Source organism: Clytia hemisphaerica, unplaced genomic scaffold (assembly GCF_902728285.1).
Source record: "Clytia hemisphaerica strain Z4C2 unplaced genomic scaffold, Clytia hemisphaerica genome assembly, whole genome shotgun sequence".
Taxonomy (NCBI): domain Eukaryota; kingdom Metazoa; phylum Cnidaria; class Hydrozoa; order Leptothecata; family Clytiidae; genus Clytia; species Clytia hemisphaerica.
Window position 1 is genome coordinate 256,665 of NW_027103968.1, and position 22,955 is coordinate 279,619.

General features: G+C 34.2%; 2 protein-coding genes across 5 annotated transcripts in view; both read left to right on the plus strand.

Annotated features, from left to right (window-relative positions):
- The window catches only part of LOC136810403 (uncharacterized), a 277,730-nt gene that overhangs the window by 155,092 nt on the left and 99,683 nt on the right, over nucleotides 1-22,955 (plus strand). The window lies entirely within an intron of this gene.
- On the plus strand, nucleotides 6,557-20,488 carry LOC136810394 (acid-sensing ion channel 5-like). Of its 4 annotated transcripts, none has more exons than XM_067066947.1 (7): nucleotides 6,557-6,674; nucleotides 15,857-16,708; nucleotides 17,019-17,184; nucleotides 17,534-17,590; nucleotides 18,168-18,336; nucleotides 18,717-18,808; nucleotides 19,636-20,488. In XM_067066947.1, the coding sequence occupies exons 2-7, from the start codon at nucleotides 15,890-15,892 to the stop codon at nucleotides 19,791-19,793; spliced, it is 1,461 nt and encodes a 486-aa protein (XP_066923048.1). In that variant the 5' UTR covers nucleotides 6,557-6,674; nucleotides 15,857-15,889; the 3' UTR covers nucleotides 19,794-20,488. The 4 variants fall into 4 exon arrangements, with proteins under 4 accessions (XP_066923048.1, XP_066923047.1, XP_066923046.1 ...); XM_067066946.1 differs by lacking the exon at nucleotides 6,557-6,674 and adding an exon at nucleotides 9,232-9,255; XM_067066945.1 differs by lacking the exon at nucleotides 6,557-6,674 and adding an exon at nucleotides 11,129-11,152.

Sequence of the window (22,955 nt, forward strand, 5' to 3'; positions counted from 1 at the left end):
TTTTAAAATTAGCCGCAGATATCGGGTTTGTGTACAGACAAAGTTTACCCAGGCAATAATTTTGAGATTGAACCTTTTCGGTCAATGGCGACATCAAAGTAAACTGCTGAATAATCTACGCACTTATAGAAAACGTAAAATGTTGAAGCTGAACCCGACTGAGAACAACAATGCAGTAATCAAATTGGCTGGAATTTTAATTTTCGTTAGGTGGACTTTAAATGGATTTTAGTATTATACAAGCGGGCACCCGGCGTCGCACCGCCAAGTAGAGTGAAGACCTGATTATATAATTGTTATTTTAAGCGCTGATTTCCAGAAATATTCTTTAGCCAAAAAGGGCAAATACCTAAAATGAAAGAATGACAAAAAGGAGAATATTTCACAGTAAGAAAACCGAGAAAATTTAATATATTTTCAAAATGAGATGAAATATTTTGCATTATACTTTCATATATAAAATATTGTAAAAAATGTAAAAAATTAAAGTAACTTTTGGAGTTTTTTGAAATACTGTACGTGCTAAAAAGGAAAAATCTTTCAAAACAGGGAAACAATTTTATATTTTCCGACAGAATGCAAAAAAAAAAAATCTCATTTTTATATACTGGGAAACATTTCATATTCTGAAAGAATGTCGATAGGAAAAAATTCCCCTAACAGAAGCCATTTTATGATGACCAAAAGCATACTGCAAAAGCAAAAAATGTCATATACTTGGAAACAATCAAAATTTCCAAAAAAATGTCAGAAAATAAAATAAATTGTCATGCCAGGGAAATCACTTGAGTTTCCTTCATTTTTTAAATGCATGTGGAAGAAAATGTCAAGTTCAAGACAAAAGTTTTCCACATTTTGAATGCACGTGTAAGAAAATCTCCAAATTTATCACAAAAGTTTCCACGTTTCAAATGTACATACCGTCAACTGCTTTAACTCGGGACGATTGGTCGAAACATGGGACTGTTTGATATCTGGTCTGTATTTTCACTTACTTGTTAAATCTCTTCGACAACAAATTTGTTTTGATAACTCCACCAAGTTTATCAATCATACTTCCTTTCATAACATGTCACGATAACTTTCACTGATAGTGCTGATTAGAGAATTAGAGAACGCCCGCCGCCTAACCACCTATCGCCCGATGGGATTAACAAATAACGCGTGTGTAACTTGCCGCGCGAGTGACGTCAAATGCTCCATCGTTTTGCCACTAATTTGTTCATCTTCGATGCAATAAACCTTTTAAGAAGTATAACATAACATTCTTCATATTGGGGCCGTGGTGTTCCGGATCCGGTTATCAGCTTTAAAATTTGAAATTTATAACCGCAACGAGTTTTCACTAACTTTCACTAACCAGTAGTTAATTCATTGTTGTAGATAAAAATACCAAGGGAAATTCAATCATTAACCAGTCAATTTTGCTCCTTGTTTAAATTTTTAGCTAAAATCAGCGAAAGCATCCACCGAAGGAGGACTTCAAAATATCTGTTCTGAAGGCACGTTCCAGCTGGATATGGCGGTCTGTTCTTACCGAACTAAAGAAAAAAGTCTGCTGGAAAAAAGTGGTCTGTTCTACTGAAGATTGGGACCAGCTGGAAAAATATGGTCTGTTCTACTGAAGATTGGGACCAGCTGGAAAAATATGATCTGTTCTACTGAAGATTGGGACCAGCTGGAAAAATATGATCTGTTCTTATGAAAAAATAGTCTGATATCTTATATTTATAAATAACGTGTCTAAGAATTTCCTATCTGTTCTGAGGGATTTTAAAAAAAGTCCTGAATGTGGTTGCCTGGAGTGGCAGCTGAAAATTCTCCATCTGTTCTACAAAACATCTGGAAATTGTGGATCTGTTCGAACTGTTAGCTGGAAATTAAGTTTCTGTTCTTAAAAGTCCTTCAATGTCAAGCTGGAATTTAGCGATCTGTTCTTATAAGATTTTGTCAGCCCTGGTAGATAAGAACAGTTAACTCGCGTAAAATCAATCGCCTGGTAATTTCGTATCTGTTCTGAAAGTATTTTTACCTCCTAGCTGGAAAAATATAACTGCTCTGAAGTAAAAATTTCTCGCCTGGAAAACGAGGAACTGTTCTTAATTTCGTGGAAATCCTTCCAGCTGGCAAATCAGAACAGATATTTGCAAATTTTAGGTCGGTGGCTGCTTCTGAATCAGTTCATCAACCATTCTCATTGTTGTATTATCGGCATTGCATTCGTTGGGTGCAAACTTTTTTCATATTGCAAGTATTATATGTAATTTTTCAGGTATAACATGGTCAGATTTATTCACAGTCACTTGCCTTCGTACGATTTATGTAAATAATCTTTAATAATAATCTTTCTCTTTTATCACCCCTGAGGGTATATCTATGTACATATATATTACAAACGTTTAAAAATATCGTTTTTAATAGTAAAATAAACTTGAATAGTGGTCCTAGGTTATCGGTATTAGGGGGGGGGGGGGGTTTGTAGGGGTTCGAAATACCGTTTTCCCTTTAAAATTTTTGCTGAATCCCGGAATCCCGAAAGTTGAAAAAAATAACAACACCGTCACACCGGTTTGGTACAGTTTCAAATACCGGCATAATGACAAAAAATAAGGCCAAATACCGTCACCGTCTGATTTTAAAATACCGTTTTCCCGTCTTTTTTTTCGTCAAATCCCGTAATACCGTACTAAAAAAAGGCCAATCCCGTCAGACCGTAAAAGTTCAACCCCCCTATACGATATATAGACTTAAAGTGTATGGACAAGAATTGTCCACAAAAACACAACCAGAAAAATGCCTTCGATAGGCTTCGATATGCTAAAACAAGGGCTAAGAGTGTTTTGCTTCAAGACGACGACAGGAAAATAAACTAGACAGACTTCGATATTAATTAAACATGAATTGGCTAGAAAAAATCCTAAGATTTAGTTGGAATAGCAACAAGGAGATCGATAGATCTCATTAGCAAGGAGCTGTCGAAAAAAATCAAGGAAAAAATAATAAATCTATGCAACTGTACTGCAAAAAATAAATATATAGTACAGTATCAACTAGGAAAGTGTAGATCCTTGATTTAAATTAATGCTTGAAAATCATGCGAGCTTCAATGTGAGATTGGTGTGGAATTTATGTTGAGGCTTAAGAATCTCAAAGACAAAAATTTCAAGAGTCAAAAATCTTAAATTCATTACAGTATATGGCTAGGGCTCAGAGTCAAGGAAAGGATTATCTAATCGAAACTAAACAAATAACCAAAAAAATATAATATAAGAGATGGAAGATAGAAGAAGAAGAAGAAAAAAACAATACTTATGATCTAACAATATTAGATTCTAGAAATTTTTTTAATTCTTCTTTTTTATTTAAGTCCCAATTTACCAACATATCAAGAATTGTTTCTTTGAATGTGTGTTCTAAGTTATCATTATTCCCAATTACAAATTGATTTCCCAACTGCGAGTTCATAAAAGATTGGGATCTTTTGGTGAGGTTGGTAAGCTCTATTCCGTAAAGTAGTTTTGGAATAGCTATACTTTTCATGATTGTTGCTACGGTTGCGGGGTGAGTCCAGCGTATTCCGGATGAGACCAGAGATGACGTCGTTGCCCATAGATCGGATATGCGGCTTTGAATATGGTTAGCGAGGGTCAGTTGTTTTGCTATGGTCCCCCACTTGAAGCCAAGGTGTTCTAGTTGGGGTCGGATATGGTTGTTCTCCAGTACTATGTTCGGATTTGGTAAAGGACAGGGCCCGGATATAATAAATTGTGTCTTTGTTTTGTTAAACTTTAGTCCGTGTTTTCTAAGTATTTTTCTATAATTTGCCCGTACCGGTGAAATAGGTCTCCGACCCCGGCTCGAACCACCAAATACAAGCAACCTTGGTTTACAAACCCAATGCCTAACCGCTAGCGTCAACGAGACACGGCAGAATGCTGTCATTCACAAATACTTATAGTGTGTAATTTACAGACCTTTATTAAGAAACCAATTTCAACCAAATTGGACCATTTTCTACCCTGCCAAAAAAAATTAGCTTCGTTTTGGTGCTAAAACTCGTGATCACACCCTTAAAAATGAAAACTTTGAAAAAAATAAAAAAACACCCCCAAACGATTCACATAATATGCATATAAGTTCAGCCAAATCCAACCATTTTGACGTCTCCAGACTGCCCAAAAGTTTTAGCCTCGTTTTCGTGCTAAAACTCGTGACCACGCCCTTAGAAATTGAACTTTTATGAAAATAAAAAAAAACACCCCATGATATTGACTCAATGAACAAGTGTGCTAAATTTCAGCCAAATCTGACAACTATTTTTTAGTGTCCAGCCTGGAGTCTGCCCTAAAGTTTTTGGACAGAAAACATCGTCAGATTCTAGCTCAACTGAATTTGAGAATGTCTATATGGTCCGTAGAATATAATATATATTACAATTAACTGGATCAAAACGATAAAACTCAAATTTTGAATATCCATTATCTATCACTGGTCAAAATTTAAAGCACGTAGCCCTTTACAATCATAAGATACATACAATCACGGACAAAATGTTGTAGACAAAATCGAGCACGCTAAGCACGGCAAGAACGGGTTATGAAGACACTGTGTGTGTGTGGGGTGGGGGGTGTCTGTGTATAGGGTATGTGGGTGTGTATGTGGGAGCACTCATAAAACTGAAAGGAAAGGGGGTGTAAAATTTTAACAAATTCAACAAGCACGCTTAGTACGGCAAGTACGAGATCTGAAGACACTGTGTGTGGGGGTGTCCGTTTGGGGGTGTCTGTGTGAAGGGTATGTGTGTGTGTGTGTGTGTGTGCGCGCACTCGTAAAACTGAAAGGAAAAGGGTGTAAAATTTTAACAAATTCAACGAGCACGCTTAGAAAGGCAATTGAAGAAAATCAACTTTAATATCATTCTAGTTCTTAATATGTTGCGAAACCTGTAATGGTTTTAATTTAGGTCACTTTCCCGTCACTTTGCATCAGAAAGTGTAGATTTAACTTTTTTAACTTTAACTACATAGTAACATTGATCACTTTTTATAAAGACTCATTTCATCAAATTATTATTATGATTCCCTTGCTCTCTTCATGGGTAAGTTCCTCTGGGCTAATATTTTTAGCAAAATGTTGGACTCGCTTTTCATTCTGAAAAATGGAGCTGCCCTTGACCAAATGGCTATTTCAAATGAACTTTCTTTTGAGTTTTTTTAGTCCTGGTTCCTCCGGGCTGGGTATGCTCTGCGGGGCATTTTTAGTCCTGGCTAATTGCTAGTATGATATAATATTGCACAGATACAAGAACGGGATGGGATATGACTGCAGTGGAAGGCGAATGTTGTTTTTGATAAAATCAGGGTAGAGGCTGGAAAACAATTTTAAAGCAATAGAAAATTATACCATTCACATTTTAATCTAATCTATCAAACATCGATAAAATTATCCGCCGGCATTGTTACTCATAACCTCAAAATGTTTTGAGCCTTTTAAACTTGTTTTTCCTAAAACAATGTGCCCAGTATCATAAGAACCACTCATAAAAAGTCTGACGCATAGAAAATGACGAATTTCCCAAAAATAATCGAAGTAAGAAAATTTTATGATAAAAGACGTATAATTTGTTCCTTCCTTGACTCTCGCTGTGCGAGAATACCTCGTGATTAATAATAGAAACCACGGAAACTTTTGAATGCATACCACCAACTTCGTCAAAGCGGTAGCCCAATGACGTAAAATATTACCAACAGTCTATCTACTCCTCTAAAGAATCCTGCATTGTAACACACATACGTAATTTATCGCTCTTTGAACCATAATGTAGTTAACCCCCGTGAAAAACAAAGAGGAATGAATACGTAGGGGTGGTACAGTCACTTTCGGTCGGGTTGTGGATGGCGACATTTGTCGCTTTTTTTTATAAAATTTGTCGTTCTTTTTGTCTATTTTTAGTAAATGCAGGACTCCTTAGATAAACCCCCTCGAACTCTAGTGGGTGTTGTCAATTAAAGGTTTTGTTTTCAAATAAGAGTGATGCCGTTTGCTTATTCATCAATTCACAAGCTTTTTAACATTGGATTGACACGGATGTGGAGCAAGATCGGTCAGAAAAAGGAAAAGAAAAAACTATTTTTTTGTTTATAACAGATATAATGTGTCTGATATGAAATGGGAACACTTATATGTAAAAATAAAACCTTTTAACTTGATTTTTTCCAGACTGAAAATTCAGATAAAAAGGGGGAATGCCGGACACACCAAATTTATGCTGATGACGCAATTCTTTCATCTCCGGAATTTGATCTTGATTGTTCCCCTTTTTATACTAATACATTTTTGCTCTGTTAGATGTTTTTTTTCAGGGGGTGATTATACCAATGGAATTACAAGTATTTGACAATTATCATATTTACCGCAACACTAAAACGCTTATTCGTTTCTAATAGACGCTATTGTTGAGAAAGGATGCACCAACTCTTTTTTGTGTCTATAATTGGTTTTTCACAATAGCATTTGAATGCCTTTAAGATAATGGTTGTTTCTATAAATTAAGAGCTATTAGGAAAAATTTGACTGTAAGCTTCATTAATCAGATCAAAAGCTTTGAGCTGCATTTTATATTATATTCGAATTCTTGGTATCACTACCTCAAGCCCAACCGAGCCTAACGATAGGTAAGATTATTTATAATTACGGCATATTTCTTTGATTTATCTTTATATGGATACTGATTTGTATAATTACTCCATTCCAAGAAGCAAGTAATTTCTTTAATTATTCATTGTTAACATCCAATTGAAGAGTTTCTTAATTAGGGATCAGTCACGCGTAGCTTCTGAATCATGTGTATGTAAGGCTCATAACGTATTACTTTCCAAAATCTAATTTGCACATCGTAGAACACCCCTGTGCAATCCCAAACCATCCCCACTGGATTTTCTAACCTCGGAACAAACGAATTTTTATCCCCATTGGGTTTTCAATGGAAAATTTTTATCCCCACTATGGGAAAAGGTTTCACTAGGGTTCTGAGACTGGGGTGTTGCAGAGCTCTAATTGCTGGTTATGCAAAGGATAGGATTCTGCTTTTTCAGATGATGGACACTTAATCAAAAAATCTGGCTTTATGAATCCGGAAATTTATTTTTGTTTACAAAATGTTTGATATAAAGAATTCCCAACAAAAGTGATCTAAAGTTTGATTGGATTAATCAAGGGATGATGAAGAGAAGAGTTATTATATTTTGAGATCGGGTTCATAATAATTTTACATATATCAGAGAAGAATGTATTGTAAATGTACTTGTCATTCATCCTCCCCCCAGCAGACCTTCAATTCACGCCAATCACGCAAATTTTTTCCCCAAATTCACACAATGTTTTTTCACAATTCACGCAATTTTTGTTCATGCAAAGTTTTTCAATTCACGCATTCACGCAAGTGAATGAGCCCATTCAGATTCACGCATTCACGCAAACCACCGGGGGGGCCCTTGTATGGACAAAATCTCTCAGAATAAAAGGACTGATTCACTTATGCTAAAATAACAACTTCGCTATCACAATTGGTTAAAGAGTTGAATTGGGAAATCTTCATTTGAGGTTGCGTGAATGCAAATGCATTAGTAATTTACTCGTTGATCAGATTAGAGGATTGGCTTTAATTTATGTATGATTGTGCAATAATTAGGGCAATAATTTCATATTATCGTTTGGTATTATGAAGTGATCGTTATTTTATATCTTATATGACTTGCAAGTCTGAAGGGCTATTAGATAAGAAACTCCTGGATGGGAAATGAAGCCACTTATTTACCATCCTAAACGCATGACCCGCGTGGTTTTCACACAAACGACAGATTTAAAATACACGTTTTTATAAGAACATCTAAAATTGTTGAAGCCTTCGCATGTTCTTAGCTTTTTTGAGTTTTAAGCCTAAAAATGTTCTTAACATGTTCACATTTTGACCATTTTGTAGGTATTTTTTACCATTTTATTAAGAAATAAGGTGTTTTTGGGTCAACAAAGCCTTAAAAAGCCTTATGTTTTTAAGGTTAAAGATTCATCCCTAGCCCCTGCGAGGCTTTAAACTCAATGTTCTTGAATCTTGAATTTTCAAAATTCTTTAAATTTAGCATCCGTCTTGTAAGCTTTTTATAGACACCTATTTTGCTTATGTAAAGTTATATCCCGTCATCACATAATGATGGTATTTGTGTTTACGTCGTTAGAAAATAATTGTATTGATCATTAGGAAAATCCTCTTTTATGATGAACTAACTGACTCCAATATAATTAACTCAGGAAAAAACATGGGCATAAGCTATATATGCACTGTCCCAAATAATTTTTACCAATCAATATGGCCATAATATACCTTTTATCTTCCATATTACAGATTAAGGTTATAATGTTAGATTAGAACATGATCTTATAAACTTATGTGTCATTGACGCTCAAAATATTATTAACTTTGTAAATGTGGAATTGTAATTAAATCTTTCGATCAACTATCAAAATTATTAATGCAGAAAAGAATGCGGAAAATATAGATAAACCTTGATTGCATCAGAATCGTAAAAATGTTGTTCAGCCCAAAGGCTGCAAAAGGTAAACGTACGCACGAGGGATGTCAAATTTGACACCTGTACCCAATGCCAAAATCAAAAGAATCAAAGTCATATTCAGAAAAACCAAAAAATTAAAATCAAAGTAAGAAAAAAAATCAAGAACAAAGTCAGAAAAATCAAAAAAAATCAAAATCAGAATCAGAAGAATTGGAAAAATAGAAAAATTCAAATTTGAAATAAATAAAATCAAAAAAGTCAAAATAATTCAAAGAAAAAAATATCAAACAATAAAAAAAATTATGTTCACTTTTTCGAATTGTTTTACTCAAAATACAAGTAATTCTTCCGTGAAATACCGTATTACTGGTAAAGTAAAAAAGTCCAATACCGAAAAACCGGAATTAAATCGGCAAATGTTAAAAGAATCTATTAAGAGTATATCAAATGGTATAAATAATCTCTTCTTTTCTTATTTTGAAGCTATGACTTAAATGGTTAATTCTTTAGTGAATTAATCAAGTTACATAATAAAATCTCAAATAAAAAAACAAAAAAACAGACAATGGAAAGAAAAGCTAATTAACATGATATAATATAAAGAAATTCTTCGCAACTTTCATTTCTAATTTTCAACTTGATATATTTTTCAAAGACGCAAAGAGTTTGTTTTGCTATCATGGAGGTAAGTTTAAAATTTTTACTAATATATTCTCAGCGATTTTAATTTTTCAAAGATTCGAGAGATTGAATTCTGTAAATTATTCAATCTGAATATCAACATTTTTTTTCATTTTCCAAAAAAATATTTTACTGTGTAAAATCTAAGATAATCAAAACTAATAGAAGAAATTATTGAATCTTGACCGGTAAGTGGGTGAAGCTGAACTACACCCTAAATCGAGATTACCCCTAGCTATTATAAAGATTACATAAGGATTAACTCCATTGTTGGAAATTAATTTGAAACCTAAATTAGAATCGTTAAATAAACAAAAAGTTTGAAAGTGATCTTCCTGCAAATAGATCGAGAGGAGCCAATACCATGGAAAAGGAAACTTGACCAAAAGTTTCAAAATTTGTAGAAAATTCCAAAATTTAGACGCGAGTTAAATACCTTTTGTCTTTCGACAAGTACACGTTTTTCATAAGGAATTTATTAACTTGGCTCCGAGCCTTATATTTTTTCAGAGAAATTCAGACTCGACGTTTGTTATGTATTTCCTTATTTATTTAGTCGCTAAGGTTCGGTTTGCTAAGTCTGTAACTTATATGTATACGTATAACAATGGACTACCATACAGAAAAAAGATTATTGAATGTTACGTCAATACTTTGTCATCTTTTTGTTTAGGCTTTTCTAAATGTGTGCATGTTCAAGTTTAATTCTCTGTTCCTTAACTTGTTTTCTCATTCTCAGCCTAAGCAATTCATTAATGAGCAATTCATTAACAATTAAACAAAAGAAAACGTGTAATCTAGTCATTTTTATTTCATTTTTCAATTGATTATAATTGCAGAGGCTGATCCGAATAATTTCTTGTGGGAATTTATAAATTATGAATTATTTATAATTATGCTTTTATTAAAACGTAATTTCACTGGAAAATTCAAAAATTGGTAATCATGATATCACGCAATTTTTTGTCTTCAATCACGATCAAGCAAATCAGAAAAAAATGGACGGGAAGAGTCCGAATCACGTATCACGGCTCAAAAATCTTTCAAATCACGATCATGTTTTGAACTCTCATCATGCAATCATGAAGAAAAAAATTCTAAATCACGTAATCACGCTTAAAAAAAGTCTTTATCACGTCATCACGAAAACCGCTCGGGGGCCTCCTAAAAAGGGAGTCATTTTAGGAGGTGAGATAAATTTGAAACGATAGTCAACCTGGGGTGGAGTAAGCAGTGGCAGAGGTGTTCACATGTTGTTCCAAACTTTAACACCGTTTTTTACCGTTAAACCCTCGCGCATATTTATTTTTTCCGCGTTTACTATCCCTCTAACGGGCAATAGTATCGTTTAGTTTAAGCGCGAATAACTTTAGAATAAAATTTTCTCTATATCATATCAGAAATTTTTTCAATTTTCATCGTTCGTGCGGAGGCTAAAAGTAGATTTTGTGATTTCCACAACTTTTGACGAAATGTTGAATTTTGAAATTTGGAGCGTTAAAGATTTCTAGTTGATAATCCTCATCAAGCTTTGTGTTGATTTTACTTTTAAACCTTAAAAAAAACGCTACAGGATATGTCTAACAGAGAAAAATACTTAGTTATAATTTTTAATTGAAGTTTGAAGTTAATATTTCCCATTATTTATCATGCTGCGTCCCGGATACTAAAATATAAGAAAATAGTTTAATATCAATTCAAGCTGTTTTCATTTCTTACTATTTAATTTCCGTAAAATTTAAATGGAAGCAAAAAGAAACGGTAAAATATACACTCATCAAAATATAAGACGGACATAGACTTACAATATATTTTTTTTGAATGATCTTTTTTTACCAAATTACTGAACAGGAGACGGCCCGAAGAATCTGTATTGTCCGAATATAGCAACAATGGAGGATGTATGTAACATTTTAAAGACAGTTTCTAAATATACGATGAATTGTTGATATTAGCACCCTTGTATTTTCGTGGTGTACAGGGGTGGGGTTACTTGATCACTTGGTGAGCATATACTCCCCTGTTGCAGTGATCTGGAGAGTTCTAGAGAGTGATCTAGAGAAAATAGGGTACACGGTTTTTTTTCTTTTAGAACGTTAAAAATTTTCGAAGCCTTCGGATGTTCTTAGTTTTTTGGATTTGAAGCCTAAAAATGTTCTTAAAATGTTCTTATTTTCAGCAGTTTTTGAGCATTTTGATGTAATTTCTTAAGAAATTGCATGTTTTTAAGTCTACAAAGCCTTCGTATGTTCTTAGAATGTTCTTAAATTTTTGGGCCTCGAAGCCTTATGTTCTTATATAGTTTGTTCTTATAAAAAAAACGTGTGATGGAAATATATAATCTGGCTTGTTTTTTGATGCGCGAGGATTACTTTCTTTACTGCTCAAATCTGAGCTATAATAAATCAAAGCTGAGCTTGTTATACCAACGGGTAAAATCTACGTACACCGTCATTAAGTAACAATCAAATATCTTGGCCAAAAGATTATAACATGCTATTTTAAAATAATGGTTGGAATGCCTAGAAAAAACAAGATGCTCAATTTTAATTGAAAAAGTGTAGCAATTAGAGATATTTTGCTCATTTCCTCGCTTAATTGTGTCTAATCATGCCGGAAAAAGCAAGTATGTAAAAATGCATATTTTGATTATTTCAGCATACTGTACTCATTATAAAAAAACCCGGTCTGGCAATGTATTGTTTTAGCTTAATTGTCAATCATTCCTTTGCTCTAAGTAATAGGCAAGTGGTGATTTGCTCACTTTTTGATCACTTTTTTTGTGTTATTTTTGTAGCCCTACCTGGGACTTACGGAGGTGAATAAAGATAACCTGAGCAGCGGCACATACCGTTAAATCTTATCAGAATTGTGAGTTGGATTACTTCTTAAAGGACATAAACTCTGATACTTAAAAGAAGCCTGGAGAATAACGACTTTGGTGATTGCAGGATGCAATGTATTATACGCATTTCTGTGTACTTAACTTTGAGGTCTGAAAGCTTCCAGGGATATGTAATAGCGTAGCTGGATAACGCACATTTGAAAAAGCCTTGTTCTATCTCTGTACGCTGACATTAAAATTTGGTATAAAATTTAACTTTTTTAATTACAAACTCGTGAAATTTGAATTTCAATGATTCTGCTGCTGCATTTATCCTTCACGATTAAAATTAAAGAGGAATCATGAAAAGCTTCTCAAATTCATGCAACACGCTGATAAAATTAGATTTCATTTAAAGGAAGCTTTTGGGGTATCTTCTGAAAATATTATCTTGATGAAAAGCAGGAACATCTTAGCAAAAAATGTGCAGACGTATAATGCATGAATAATTTGACTGCTTCAATTTTCTTAAAAAACAGAACACTCAAGGGGACAGAGATGGATTTCTATTATGAAGAGTTTACTATAGAAAAGACGCTAAGAATCAATCCGCTAAGGAATTCTCGTCCTTCATGGATCCAGCTACGCTATTACTTATCCCTGAAGTTTCTAAGGAATTACAGCGATGGGGTAAAGCATGTAAACTTGATGTCTGAAAGTTGAGACACAAAATATTTTTACTTAATGACAACGACATGTTTTGATCTAAGTTCTTTTCCTCAGGACACCCTGCATAAAAGTAGGATTCTAGAGTTATGTTGGATTCGAAGGACTATCCTCTTTTAATATCACAATTACTAGTTAATTATATCGATCACGCTGAAAAATAATTACGATAATGATAAGTATCAATTTTAAAGTGACGTGTTGGCCATTAGAGAAAATCTTAATTGCACGCTGTAATGAGGTTTTATTGCTACTTTTAGAAAGGGTAAAAGCATCATTAAAATGCCTGTTTAAAAGAGTTGATGAGCACGGTGCGGTCATATTTCTTTGTGCTAACTGATTGTTGCAATTAAGTTTTAGCGATAAATAAGCTTTGATATAATAGCACAGCGCGACGAATCTAAAAATAGTAACAAATCTGTACAAATTTATTCGTTTGTACGAGTTGCAATCCCATCCTCCTTTGCGTTAATTGCTCTTACAACAATAAAAGGTTATAACTTTTATGATTTTTCAATCATTTCGAAATGAACTGTGGAATTGGAACTCGTACAAATTTCAAACGCTATTAAAATTCAAATCTTTACTTGGCTATTGAAGTGTTGCGTTGTGGTTGACCTAAGAATAAGGGTTAGGGTAAGGGTCATCGCCTGATGGGGTACAAGTGTATGTAATTCACAAATCTAAGGGGGGGATTTAAGTTTATGGTCGGGTCCTTATATATGTAGTCAGGGGGGATTCTGAGGAACGTTAGATTATTCATTTATGAGTCGTAGATACATACGTTCTTATTTTTTTGAGTATTTTTGTCCATTTTCTTAAGAAATACGGTGTTTTAGAGTCCGCAAAGCCTTAGAATGTTCTTAACCGTTCTTAACATTTTGGCCACCAAAGCCTTATGTTCTTATATAGTTTTTTTCTTATAAAAACGTGTTTTGGAGGTATATGTATACAAGTCTGCAATTTAAACTTTGAAGAACCATCCCTCAATCAGAGGCGCCGGTAACGATATTTCCTCAATCAAAGTTTTACGTTATATTTTCATTGATTATTCAATGAAGGTGATGTTATTCTTAATTCATTTATTTCAAGTTAGTTTATGATTTATAGATAGATAGGCAAGATTTACACAATTACATCAGTAAGGAAAATTTAAAAGAAATAAGTTTGATAAATGTTGCAAATGTCAAAAATGCGTTGATCTAGGCTTAACCTTTAACAAACTACATTTACTGTTGGAAATATTGCACACTTTAGCAAACAAAATTTACAAGTGGAAAATTATATGGAATTCTTTAGCTTATCCAAAAGTTTTACTATTCACAAAATCTTTACTTGAAATTGAAAAGAATTGAAGTCATGGCGTACGGTCAAGAACTTCTTTTGGACAGAACGATTTTTAAAATGAAGGTATATGCTTTTCCTAGACGGAGACAGCCATAAAATAGAATGCATCCCTTATCGGGGAAAACTTCGTCGGGGAAAAGTGACGAAATTTTGGACAAATGACGAATATTTTCCCCGACGAAAATTTTCCCCGGCCTTTGGTCTAATTTCTTAGGAAATCGGGTGTTTTAGAGTACACAAAGCCTTAAAATGTTCTTAATTTTTATGTATTCTTATCTTCTTTAAAAAACGTGTATGAGATTAAAAACGAGTGAATTCGCTGCAAGAATTAACCTTTTTGTGACTTGAAAGGTTTATCACACCCCCTTCTCACAGACTCCGTAGGATTTTTTCATTCAGTGGGAATAAAAATAACGGACTGAAACTTGATGAGGGTTTCAATTCTTTTGTTTTCGACAGAAAATCCAGTGGGGATCGGAAAAATAGCATAATATTTTGATTATTTTCAGTGGGAACAAAAATTGGTCGGAGAATTTTCTACCGCGGGGACGATATTTTGGACAATTGGTGGATTGCCTTAGTCTTATCCTCCTTTTGGTCTTGCAACTTGTCAATTTTTTTTGAAATTTTCAATTTCTAAAGAAGGCTTTAAACTAGTGTAGATGTTATGCGAAGTACTAGGTACAATGGATAATGGCATATCATATGTCTCTTTAAACTTTATTATTTCCAAAGTATCTTTAACCAACATGCTTTTGTATAGCACGTTATCTGCGTTCGAGCTTTAAACCACAAATTCTGTTAAATATTTTTTTTGATGTTATATCCACTTTCGGTTACATAAGTATATAGAAAGCGTAAAGTCTATCTAGTAGTGGTAAATATATTCGACCTCTTATCTTTAAACCCTAAAGCAAGACAAAAACTACCGCTATATCTTTACCAAATAAATGTGTTCTATAACTACGATAGAGTGCCTTTAACTCGAATTTTCCATCGCACTTTTCCAACAACACCGTCACTTTAGCTTTCTGATTTAGGTTCCTTTTCCAGTTTTGATATATCAGTCAAAAAAAATTCTATCAAAATAACATTAATTTACTGAAAAAGGTGGTGTTGCCTGAAAAAGAAATATAATTTTCATTGCCCTCCCAGCGGATTTTATTAAAGCTACTTCCTATTCATAAAAATTGGTAATTGTTTGGATACGAGGCAAGTGATGTTCGTGCAGGGGAGGGTACTAAGGTTACGATCTGACGGGTATGTGTCGCCCGACTTTCGACCCTTGAATCCTTAGTGGGACTAAAAAGGAGAAAAAATAGGAAAATTCTGCGATTTTTTCGACCCTTATTGGGACTAATTTGACCAAATTTTGTTCTTTCAAAGAGCAAAAAGTATTTTTCTGTTTTTCCGACCCTTAGTGGGACTGAAATTTAATTTTCTGGTTTTTCCAACCCTTACAGGGACTTTAAGGTCCCAAAAAGGCACCCTTAAGGGCGGTACATACGCGTATCCTTCACTTGCCTAAGCCCCCCCGGGTGTTCGTGACGGAATTTTAATAAAAGGTCTATTCATTTCTGATGTTCCTGATTCAGAAAATCAAATTATTTCGGGGATTTAATTCTCTTAGGGGTTAGAAAAGATTACGTTATACACTTTCTAGACATTGGAAAGGAAAATCTAATGAGTTACTGTTCTTTTTTCTTAGAAATCAGCGTTCCTGATCGACAACTCCCACAAAATGGAGGGACAAAAAGCAAAGGAGAAATTAAAGACAAAATGGAAAGATTTGTATTCAAGTTGCAGTTTTGATGGTTTTCATTACATCTTTGACGAGCGTGGTTTTCTTCGAATCTTTTGGTTATTGATGGTCCTGGGTGCAACAGCTCTCAGCATTGTGCTTTTCTATGGTGTCATCGAAGAATATTATAACTTTAAATCTCACACAAGTATTGAAGAAGTATTAAGCAATGATAAGGTTGAATTTCCAACTGTAACTATTTGTAATATAAACGCTGTCTCTAAGAGGAAAATTGAAAAAGCAGGGTACAATTCAAGTGTAGAGGAAATTGTCTCATTTTACCAGGACTTACGAGAAGGTCATTTCAACGCCAATAAAAGTAATAAGGTTTTGGAAGAGCTGAAAGCGAACGGGTTAACAAAAATGGGTGATCTTTTGAAACACTTTGAATACACATTTGGTGAGATTATGGAAGATTCCGTTTTAAAAGATATAGCACCAAGACCATGTATGTTTAAGGACCGAGAATGCAATAAGGATGAATTTACAGAAGTCATTTCTGCCCACTATGGTTTGTGTTATCAATTCAACTCCATCTACTTGGAAATGAATCGTCTCTATGCAAACGAAGCTGGAGAAGGAGCCGGTTTGAGATTATATTTGAACATTGACGAAGAAGATCTGTTGGTCAGTAATGTTCCATTTACTGGATTACAAGTTTTCGTTCATCCCTTTGGAGAGCCGTTTGAATCTGCAATTGCCAGAAGAGTCCCCATCAGTCCCGGATCAATGAATTATATACATATTGATTACAGACAGGTAACATATTCTTAATTTTCATCCTTGAGGTTTCCGTTCATGATCTTACGTAAATATGCTTTCAAATGAAGTCATAGTAAGCTCGTGTGCCTTTCTCAATGAATATAATAACAGAGATATTCCTTTGCAATCATTATCATACACGTCCCATTCTGCATGTAGAAAGAAAGAACCATTCTAACATTTATGGTCACATACTTCCTTGGTTAGAATTGTTCTAATAGGATATTGAATTGAGACAAGGGTGTCATTTTCATATCATTCATTCACAACCAGTATATATAATCAATCATTTCCTTTGGCTTTTTAGTGGGAGTTATTAGAATCACCATATGCTTCAGCTTGCGCTTCCAAAAACTACAATCTGGTCAAGAAAATTGTCCCATACTCACAATCGATGTGCTCGGTCGACTGCACCATGTCAAAGATGATGGATAAATGTGGTTGTGTTTCTGAAGAGTTCGCAAACCATTTAGGTAATTCTGATCCATCTGCTCAACTTAGCTCAACTCTCTCAAAAACTCTTAGTCGAGATGTGTTGAAACCAAAATAATAATAATTATTTTGCTTTCCAGGATTTTTAACACCCCTGAAAAGTTTGGTCTACGGTGAAATCAATAGCCTGAAATTTTGTGGATGGGCTTTTACCGCAAATGAGTAAAATTTTGAAAATTTGGATTGAAATAGATTTCAAAAAGTTCAACTCGTTTGGAAATGAAACTCATTTGATTAATTTCCATCCTCACTGAGCCTCATTTCCCTTGTCTTGAGAAAAGGTTTAAAATCTTATACTAAATTTGCAATATTTTTCTCTTTTATTTACAGAGGATAAAAACAAGACTTGCAAATACAATCAAATCCAATGTGTCGAACAAATGCTTGGTAAGCACCTCCAAATGTCTTTGTAGTGTTTAAAAAAATAGGATATAAAAAATCTTTCTTTTTCCCTGAGGCTCATTCCCGACTAAATAGAAAAATATTATCAAAGGCATTTAATACATGTATAATACATGTAAAACGGGCTCTTCCAGAAAAAAACCATTCATGGGGGGTGGAGGATATATTGTCCAGGGGTAAATATTTGTGTCCAGGGGGTCAATTCGATGCTTGTCCAGGGGTGAAACACGTGTCCAGGGGGTGAAAAATCGAAATGTCCAGGGGTAGATCAAAGACAAAATAATATATCCTCCACCCCCCATGAACGAATTTTTTCTGGAAGAGCCCAACTTACTTACTGTATGACCAACAATAGTTGAGAATTTTCGGAGATCTTTTTGCCATTAAAATTTTCTAACATAAAGCGTGTGAAGTAAAAGGAATATTTTAGTCTTAATCGCAGACCTTTATAGATATACTTCCTATAAGGAACTATTTTCGCTAGAGGATAGGCAGAAGTCTAGAAACATTTTGATACAAAGATATTTATAATGAATTTTACTTATGCGTTCTTCCTAATCAGGAAATCTCCAACAAATGCTACATACATGCAGAGTCCAATGTCCCCGGCAATGTTTGGTCACCAAGTATGGAATCTCAACTGGTCAAACAGCTATGGGAAACTCAAAAGTTTACAAAATGCTGAAACAAAAACACAATAAAACCATAGATGAAGGATACGCCTTCATAAAGTAAGTTGATGTTATGATGACTCATCGCTTACCAAACACGATTCTAACCTTCTTACTTTCTGAATCAAAAAGATATGAGCATCCACGTGCTTCAGTTTTTTTTACATCCTCATAAAACTCGGCAAAATACTTCTTCTTAGTATTGTCTAATAAGAACTGATTAAATCAAAAATCAATTTTTAATACAGTTGAAACTCCGTAACTCGAACACCCCGGCTCGGAAACGCACGGAAGACACTAATTTGCTCGAGTAATAGAGTAACGTTTATAACGCAGTGTAAACTGTAAGTGACCATGAGACTTGTTCGAGTTAAGGAGACATTCGAGTTATAGAGGTTCGAGTTATTGATACTTCACTGTATTTGTTTTTTTTCTCGTAGTAAAAATGTATTTGGAATTGATGTCACATTCTCTGATATCGTCTACTTGAAAGAAACCATGTCACCTGCTCAAAACTGGATCTCTGTATTGAGTGAGTATTAAACTATTTATATTTGTAACTTTAATATGGAAAATTGTGCCTGCTTATAATGCAAAGTCTTTTTCTGATCTATTCATTCTTGTATTCGTTTAATTTTTTCACATTTGAGTTAATGATTACATCAGGGTCAAAAATAATGTAGCACCGAAATCAAATCAAACGCTCCTTTTGACAGTCCGCAGCATATCTTCTTAACCCTTTGAGTGCGTTTTTTTTTTGAAAAAAGTTGAAATTTTTTTAATTTTTCTTTTGAAACTTAAAACTCTAAACTGCCATAAAAGCTTGTAGCTTATGATTTAGAAGATGGTTTTGGTACCATATTAGAAAGCTATTTGTACACTCTTTCTAAAAACATTCGGTTTATGCCCCTTTAAATCGAGTGGTCAAGAGCTATGACCTAAAGTCTGAGACTCAGTATTTTGGCTTGTTTTGAACGCATATGCGCGTCTCTAATATGGTCTAAGGGTTAATTAAGTTAATATTCATCTGGTGGTTGTTGGTGGAGCAGGGAGTTAGGGAGTCTATACCCTATTCATTTCATACCGAGTTTATGTATGTGTGCTTTTCAGCGACGGAGACGGTAAGGTTCTGATTTGACTAGATCATGACCAACTGAGGACGACGGTAAATCAGTACTTTTACCGTCCTCGATTTTGCGGGTCAGAATTGTGGGTTTTCCCAAATCACTTCAGTCACTTTACCGTCCTCAAAAGTGCAAATACATAAACTCGATTATGCTAGACCTGGGAGGTCTTTAAGAGTCTTTTGTTGTTAACAATATCCACTAGCTTATAATTGTTTGTATTTTTCTTTCTCAGGTACTATTGGAGGAAGTTTAGGACTTGCAATGGGATGTAGTGTTGTCACTTTCATCGAATTTATTGTTTTTGGTATTCAAGCGCTTTATTGGTACTGCAAATACAAATTGAGTGACGATTGTACGTCCCCACAAAAAGCTAATGCCATACAAACTTAAAAATGACACAAATCTTTGATCAAAATTCCTTTTTTAGTGAGTTAAGCACCCCTTTTTCCCAAGCCTCGTGGGACCCCTACCAAAATTTGCCAAAGTATCGTCCCCTGCGCGAAATTAATCTAATGTTTATCCTCGCTAGAATGAAATAATCTGAAAAATAATATGCATTTGGCGACTTTTTTCACAAGAACTGATACTTTTGCCTGGATCTTGGCTGTCATATATATTTTTCATGATTTTTAGAATCGAATCTAGTTCTTAAGAAACTCTTTTTGCTCTGGGCTGAGAAAGAAAATGGATGAATTCTCAAATATTATGCATTATGCATTATGCAATATGCATTATGTTTCATGCATTTTGGACCTGCCGTTTTCTTATTCTTATTTTATACCAGTGGCTCAATTTAGTAATAAATTAAACGCAGTAGGATTCCTTAGACTTTTAGTAACCTTTTTGTTTCCCTGCCGTCCATTTAAAAACTACAATTTATACTGTAATGTTGTAAGTAATGCAATGTGTGTTTTCAATTTAAAAATTGTGGTATTTTATAACAAAATTTTTCTTTTTATGTATTTTAAACGTGTATTTTGTAGATTTATCAATAACATCATATAATTATTTATCAACTAAAGACCTACATGGTCTCATCCGTTTTAGTAGCTAAAGAAATACAGTAACTATATATTTTTTACAGATCATGCAGGGTCATTTTATTTTCCTTTCATTTCTATATGACACTGTGTGTATTCATTTTGACCAGACTGTTGCAATTTTAAAATTTGGAAAGCTGATGGTCGTACTCGTTGCTTTTTTGATCTTCCACAATTGAGCTAATACGTACATCCCTGTCTCAGTGACCTTGTGTGAGATTTATCTCAGGGGTAAGGGGTTATTTAGAAGGTATTCGAAATTAAGGACATGTAGCGTTCGTTTCCTTTGTTTATTATTCTATTTTATGTGAAAAATTCCTCACTGATCATTTTAGGGTCATTTTTACAACCTTCTGTAACCACCTATGCAATAAAGATAATATTAATACTCCACACTGGCATGTGTACACACTTTAAAAGGTCATGGCTCTGTAAGAAATCTACCCAGGTTGGCACACCTACTTTAATTTTTCATCCAGATTTGGGATGAATATCAGATGAGCTTTTGAGTACGTATTTGGCTAAACCAAAACAATCGCACCAAAATCAAGCATCAACAGCATCAATCATGAACAAAAACATTAGGACCCAGTCGCTTTGGAAATTGCACTCGTTATCATGATGATAATTACGTATACAAATTATACAAAATAGTTTTAAGAATAGACCTGCTGATATTATCAGGTCGAACGATTTCATTGCGAAAAATTCATACCTTGTATTAAAGTAGGATTTTGCTTGTGTGTTTTATGTATTGTGTGCAGTAACCAAAAGGAACTACCTTCGTGATACTTCTTGATAAAGGAAGGTCACGAGAAAAGTTATCATTGATACTTTTGACCACGAATATTTTGAAATTTTCTTAAGATGTACATCAATCTGTATGGAAATAGTTATACAATCTTTTTATTGTGGGATAATTTTAATATATACCGACACGTTCCTGAATGCTTTTAAAGTTTTAGTTTCTCACAGAATTCGAAACTATTCACGGTGAGAGGAATGTGTATTGGGTTGAAGAGCATCTACACTGTTGACTGTCGATTTGAAAGTTTTTGCATCCTTGGACTAGGAAGTCGCTTATACCAGACGTCACCTGCGTTTTTTCTACGCAATTAACGTCTATTCCACTTTGTGACTTTTTCGAATGTTTTGAGCCCAGGTTACGTTTTCGGACTCCAAACAATCGATTTTTTAACGTCACTTTGACCTTTCGAAGCTCTTGCAGTAGCAAAAAAATCGGTTTTGCGTCAAAGTACTTGTAAGGCTTCTATTTTTCAAAAATTCTCAAAATGGAACTCATTAAGAACCCGGTTTTTGATGAGGTGCTCGCTAACTAGGAAGAGGCTAGAGAAAAGTGTTGCGTGTTGCGAGACTGATGAAATGAAGCCAAAGATTAGAGAAGAATCTTTAACTTTTCCCACGCAAAGGAAAGTAATTATATCCTGAAATTTGCGTTGCATTTCGGACGAGGGATTCAATTTAGCGTTTTTTCTATTCTCAAATTTAAAAAAATCTTGTGGTAAATTTTATATATTCATGTTTATAAATTCAATCTTCTATATTGCTATGGTTTGCAAACTACACGACCCGATCAGCACAAGTGTCGGAAATAAGTGGTTTTAAATCCTTTAAAATTCAACTCTAATCAAACAAAGTTTTCATTAACCAGCTGCCACACAACGTTGTTTCAACGTTTATCTAATGTTCATAACGTCCATATTACGTTAGGTGAACGTTGAAACAACGTTGTGTGCCAGCTGGGATACAGACACTAATGGGGATGAGGCTAAAATTGTCACTTTTCTCATATTGTGATCACTTTTCTACAATTAAATCATACATATACCTTATCGGCCCTTTTTATGCCGGCCCTTATTGGTGTTGTTTTTAGGCCCGTGGCGAAATAAGGGCCGGTGCAAAAACTTTTTTGCAATTTTTACCTAGAAGTGGCGTTAATTTTTTCTCAATTTAAAAGATTTTAGGCATGTAAAGAATGAAAACGATCCATTTTTTTACTCTATATCCAAAACTTCACGAAAAGCAATGATTTTCAATGGATTTCAACAGTTTAATACAACAGATGACATTTTAATTTAAATTTCAGTCAATACGGCTTAATGTTTTGAAGCCTGAATAGAGATTTTCACAAGTTTTGGCGTTATTTACGGTCCTAATTGGCGTAAGCCCAAAATCAGGCTGTGGTGGAATAAGGGCCGGCGTAAAAGGGACCGGCGTTAAATTAGAGCTGGCGTAAAAAGGGCCGATAAGGTAGTTGGAGAAACTTTTTTATGACAAGTTAAAATTAATTAGTTAATACTCTTAATATTCAAAAATTCTTCAATAGTGACAATAGTGACACTTTGACTACTACAGGGTGACCCTAATTAAAGTATAGTGTTTCGTCTCGATACTTTAATTAGTGACACTTTGACTACTATAGCAGGATCAGGTAATATTTGATAAGTACTAGTAAACGCAAATTTTGGAGTACAATTGGCGATTCATCATT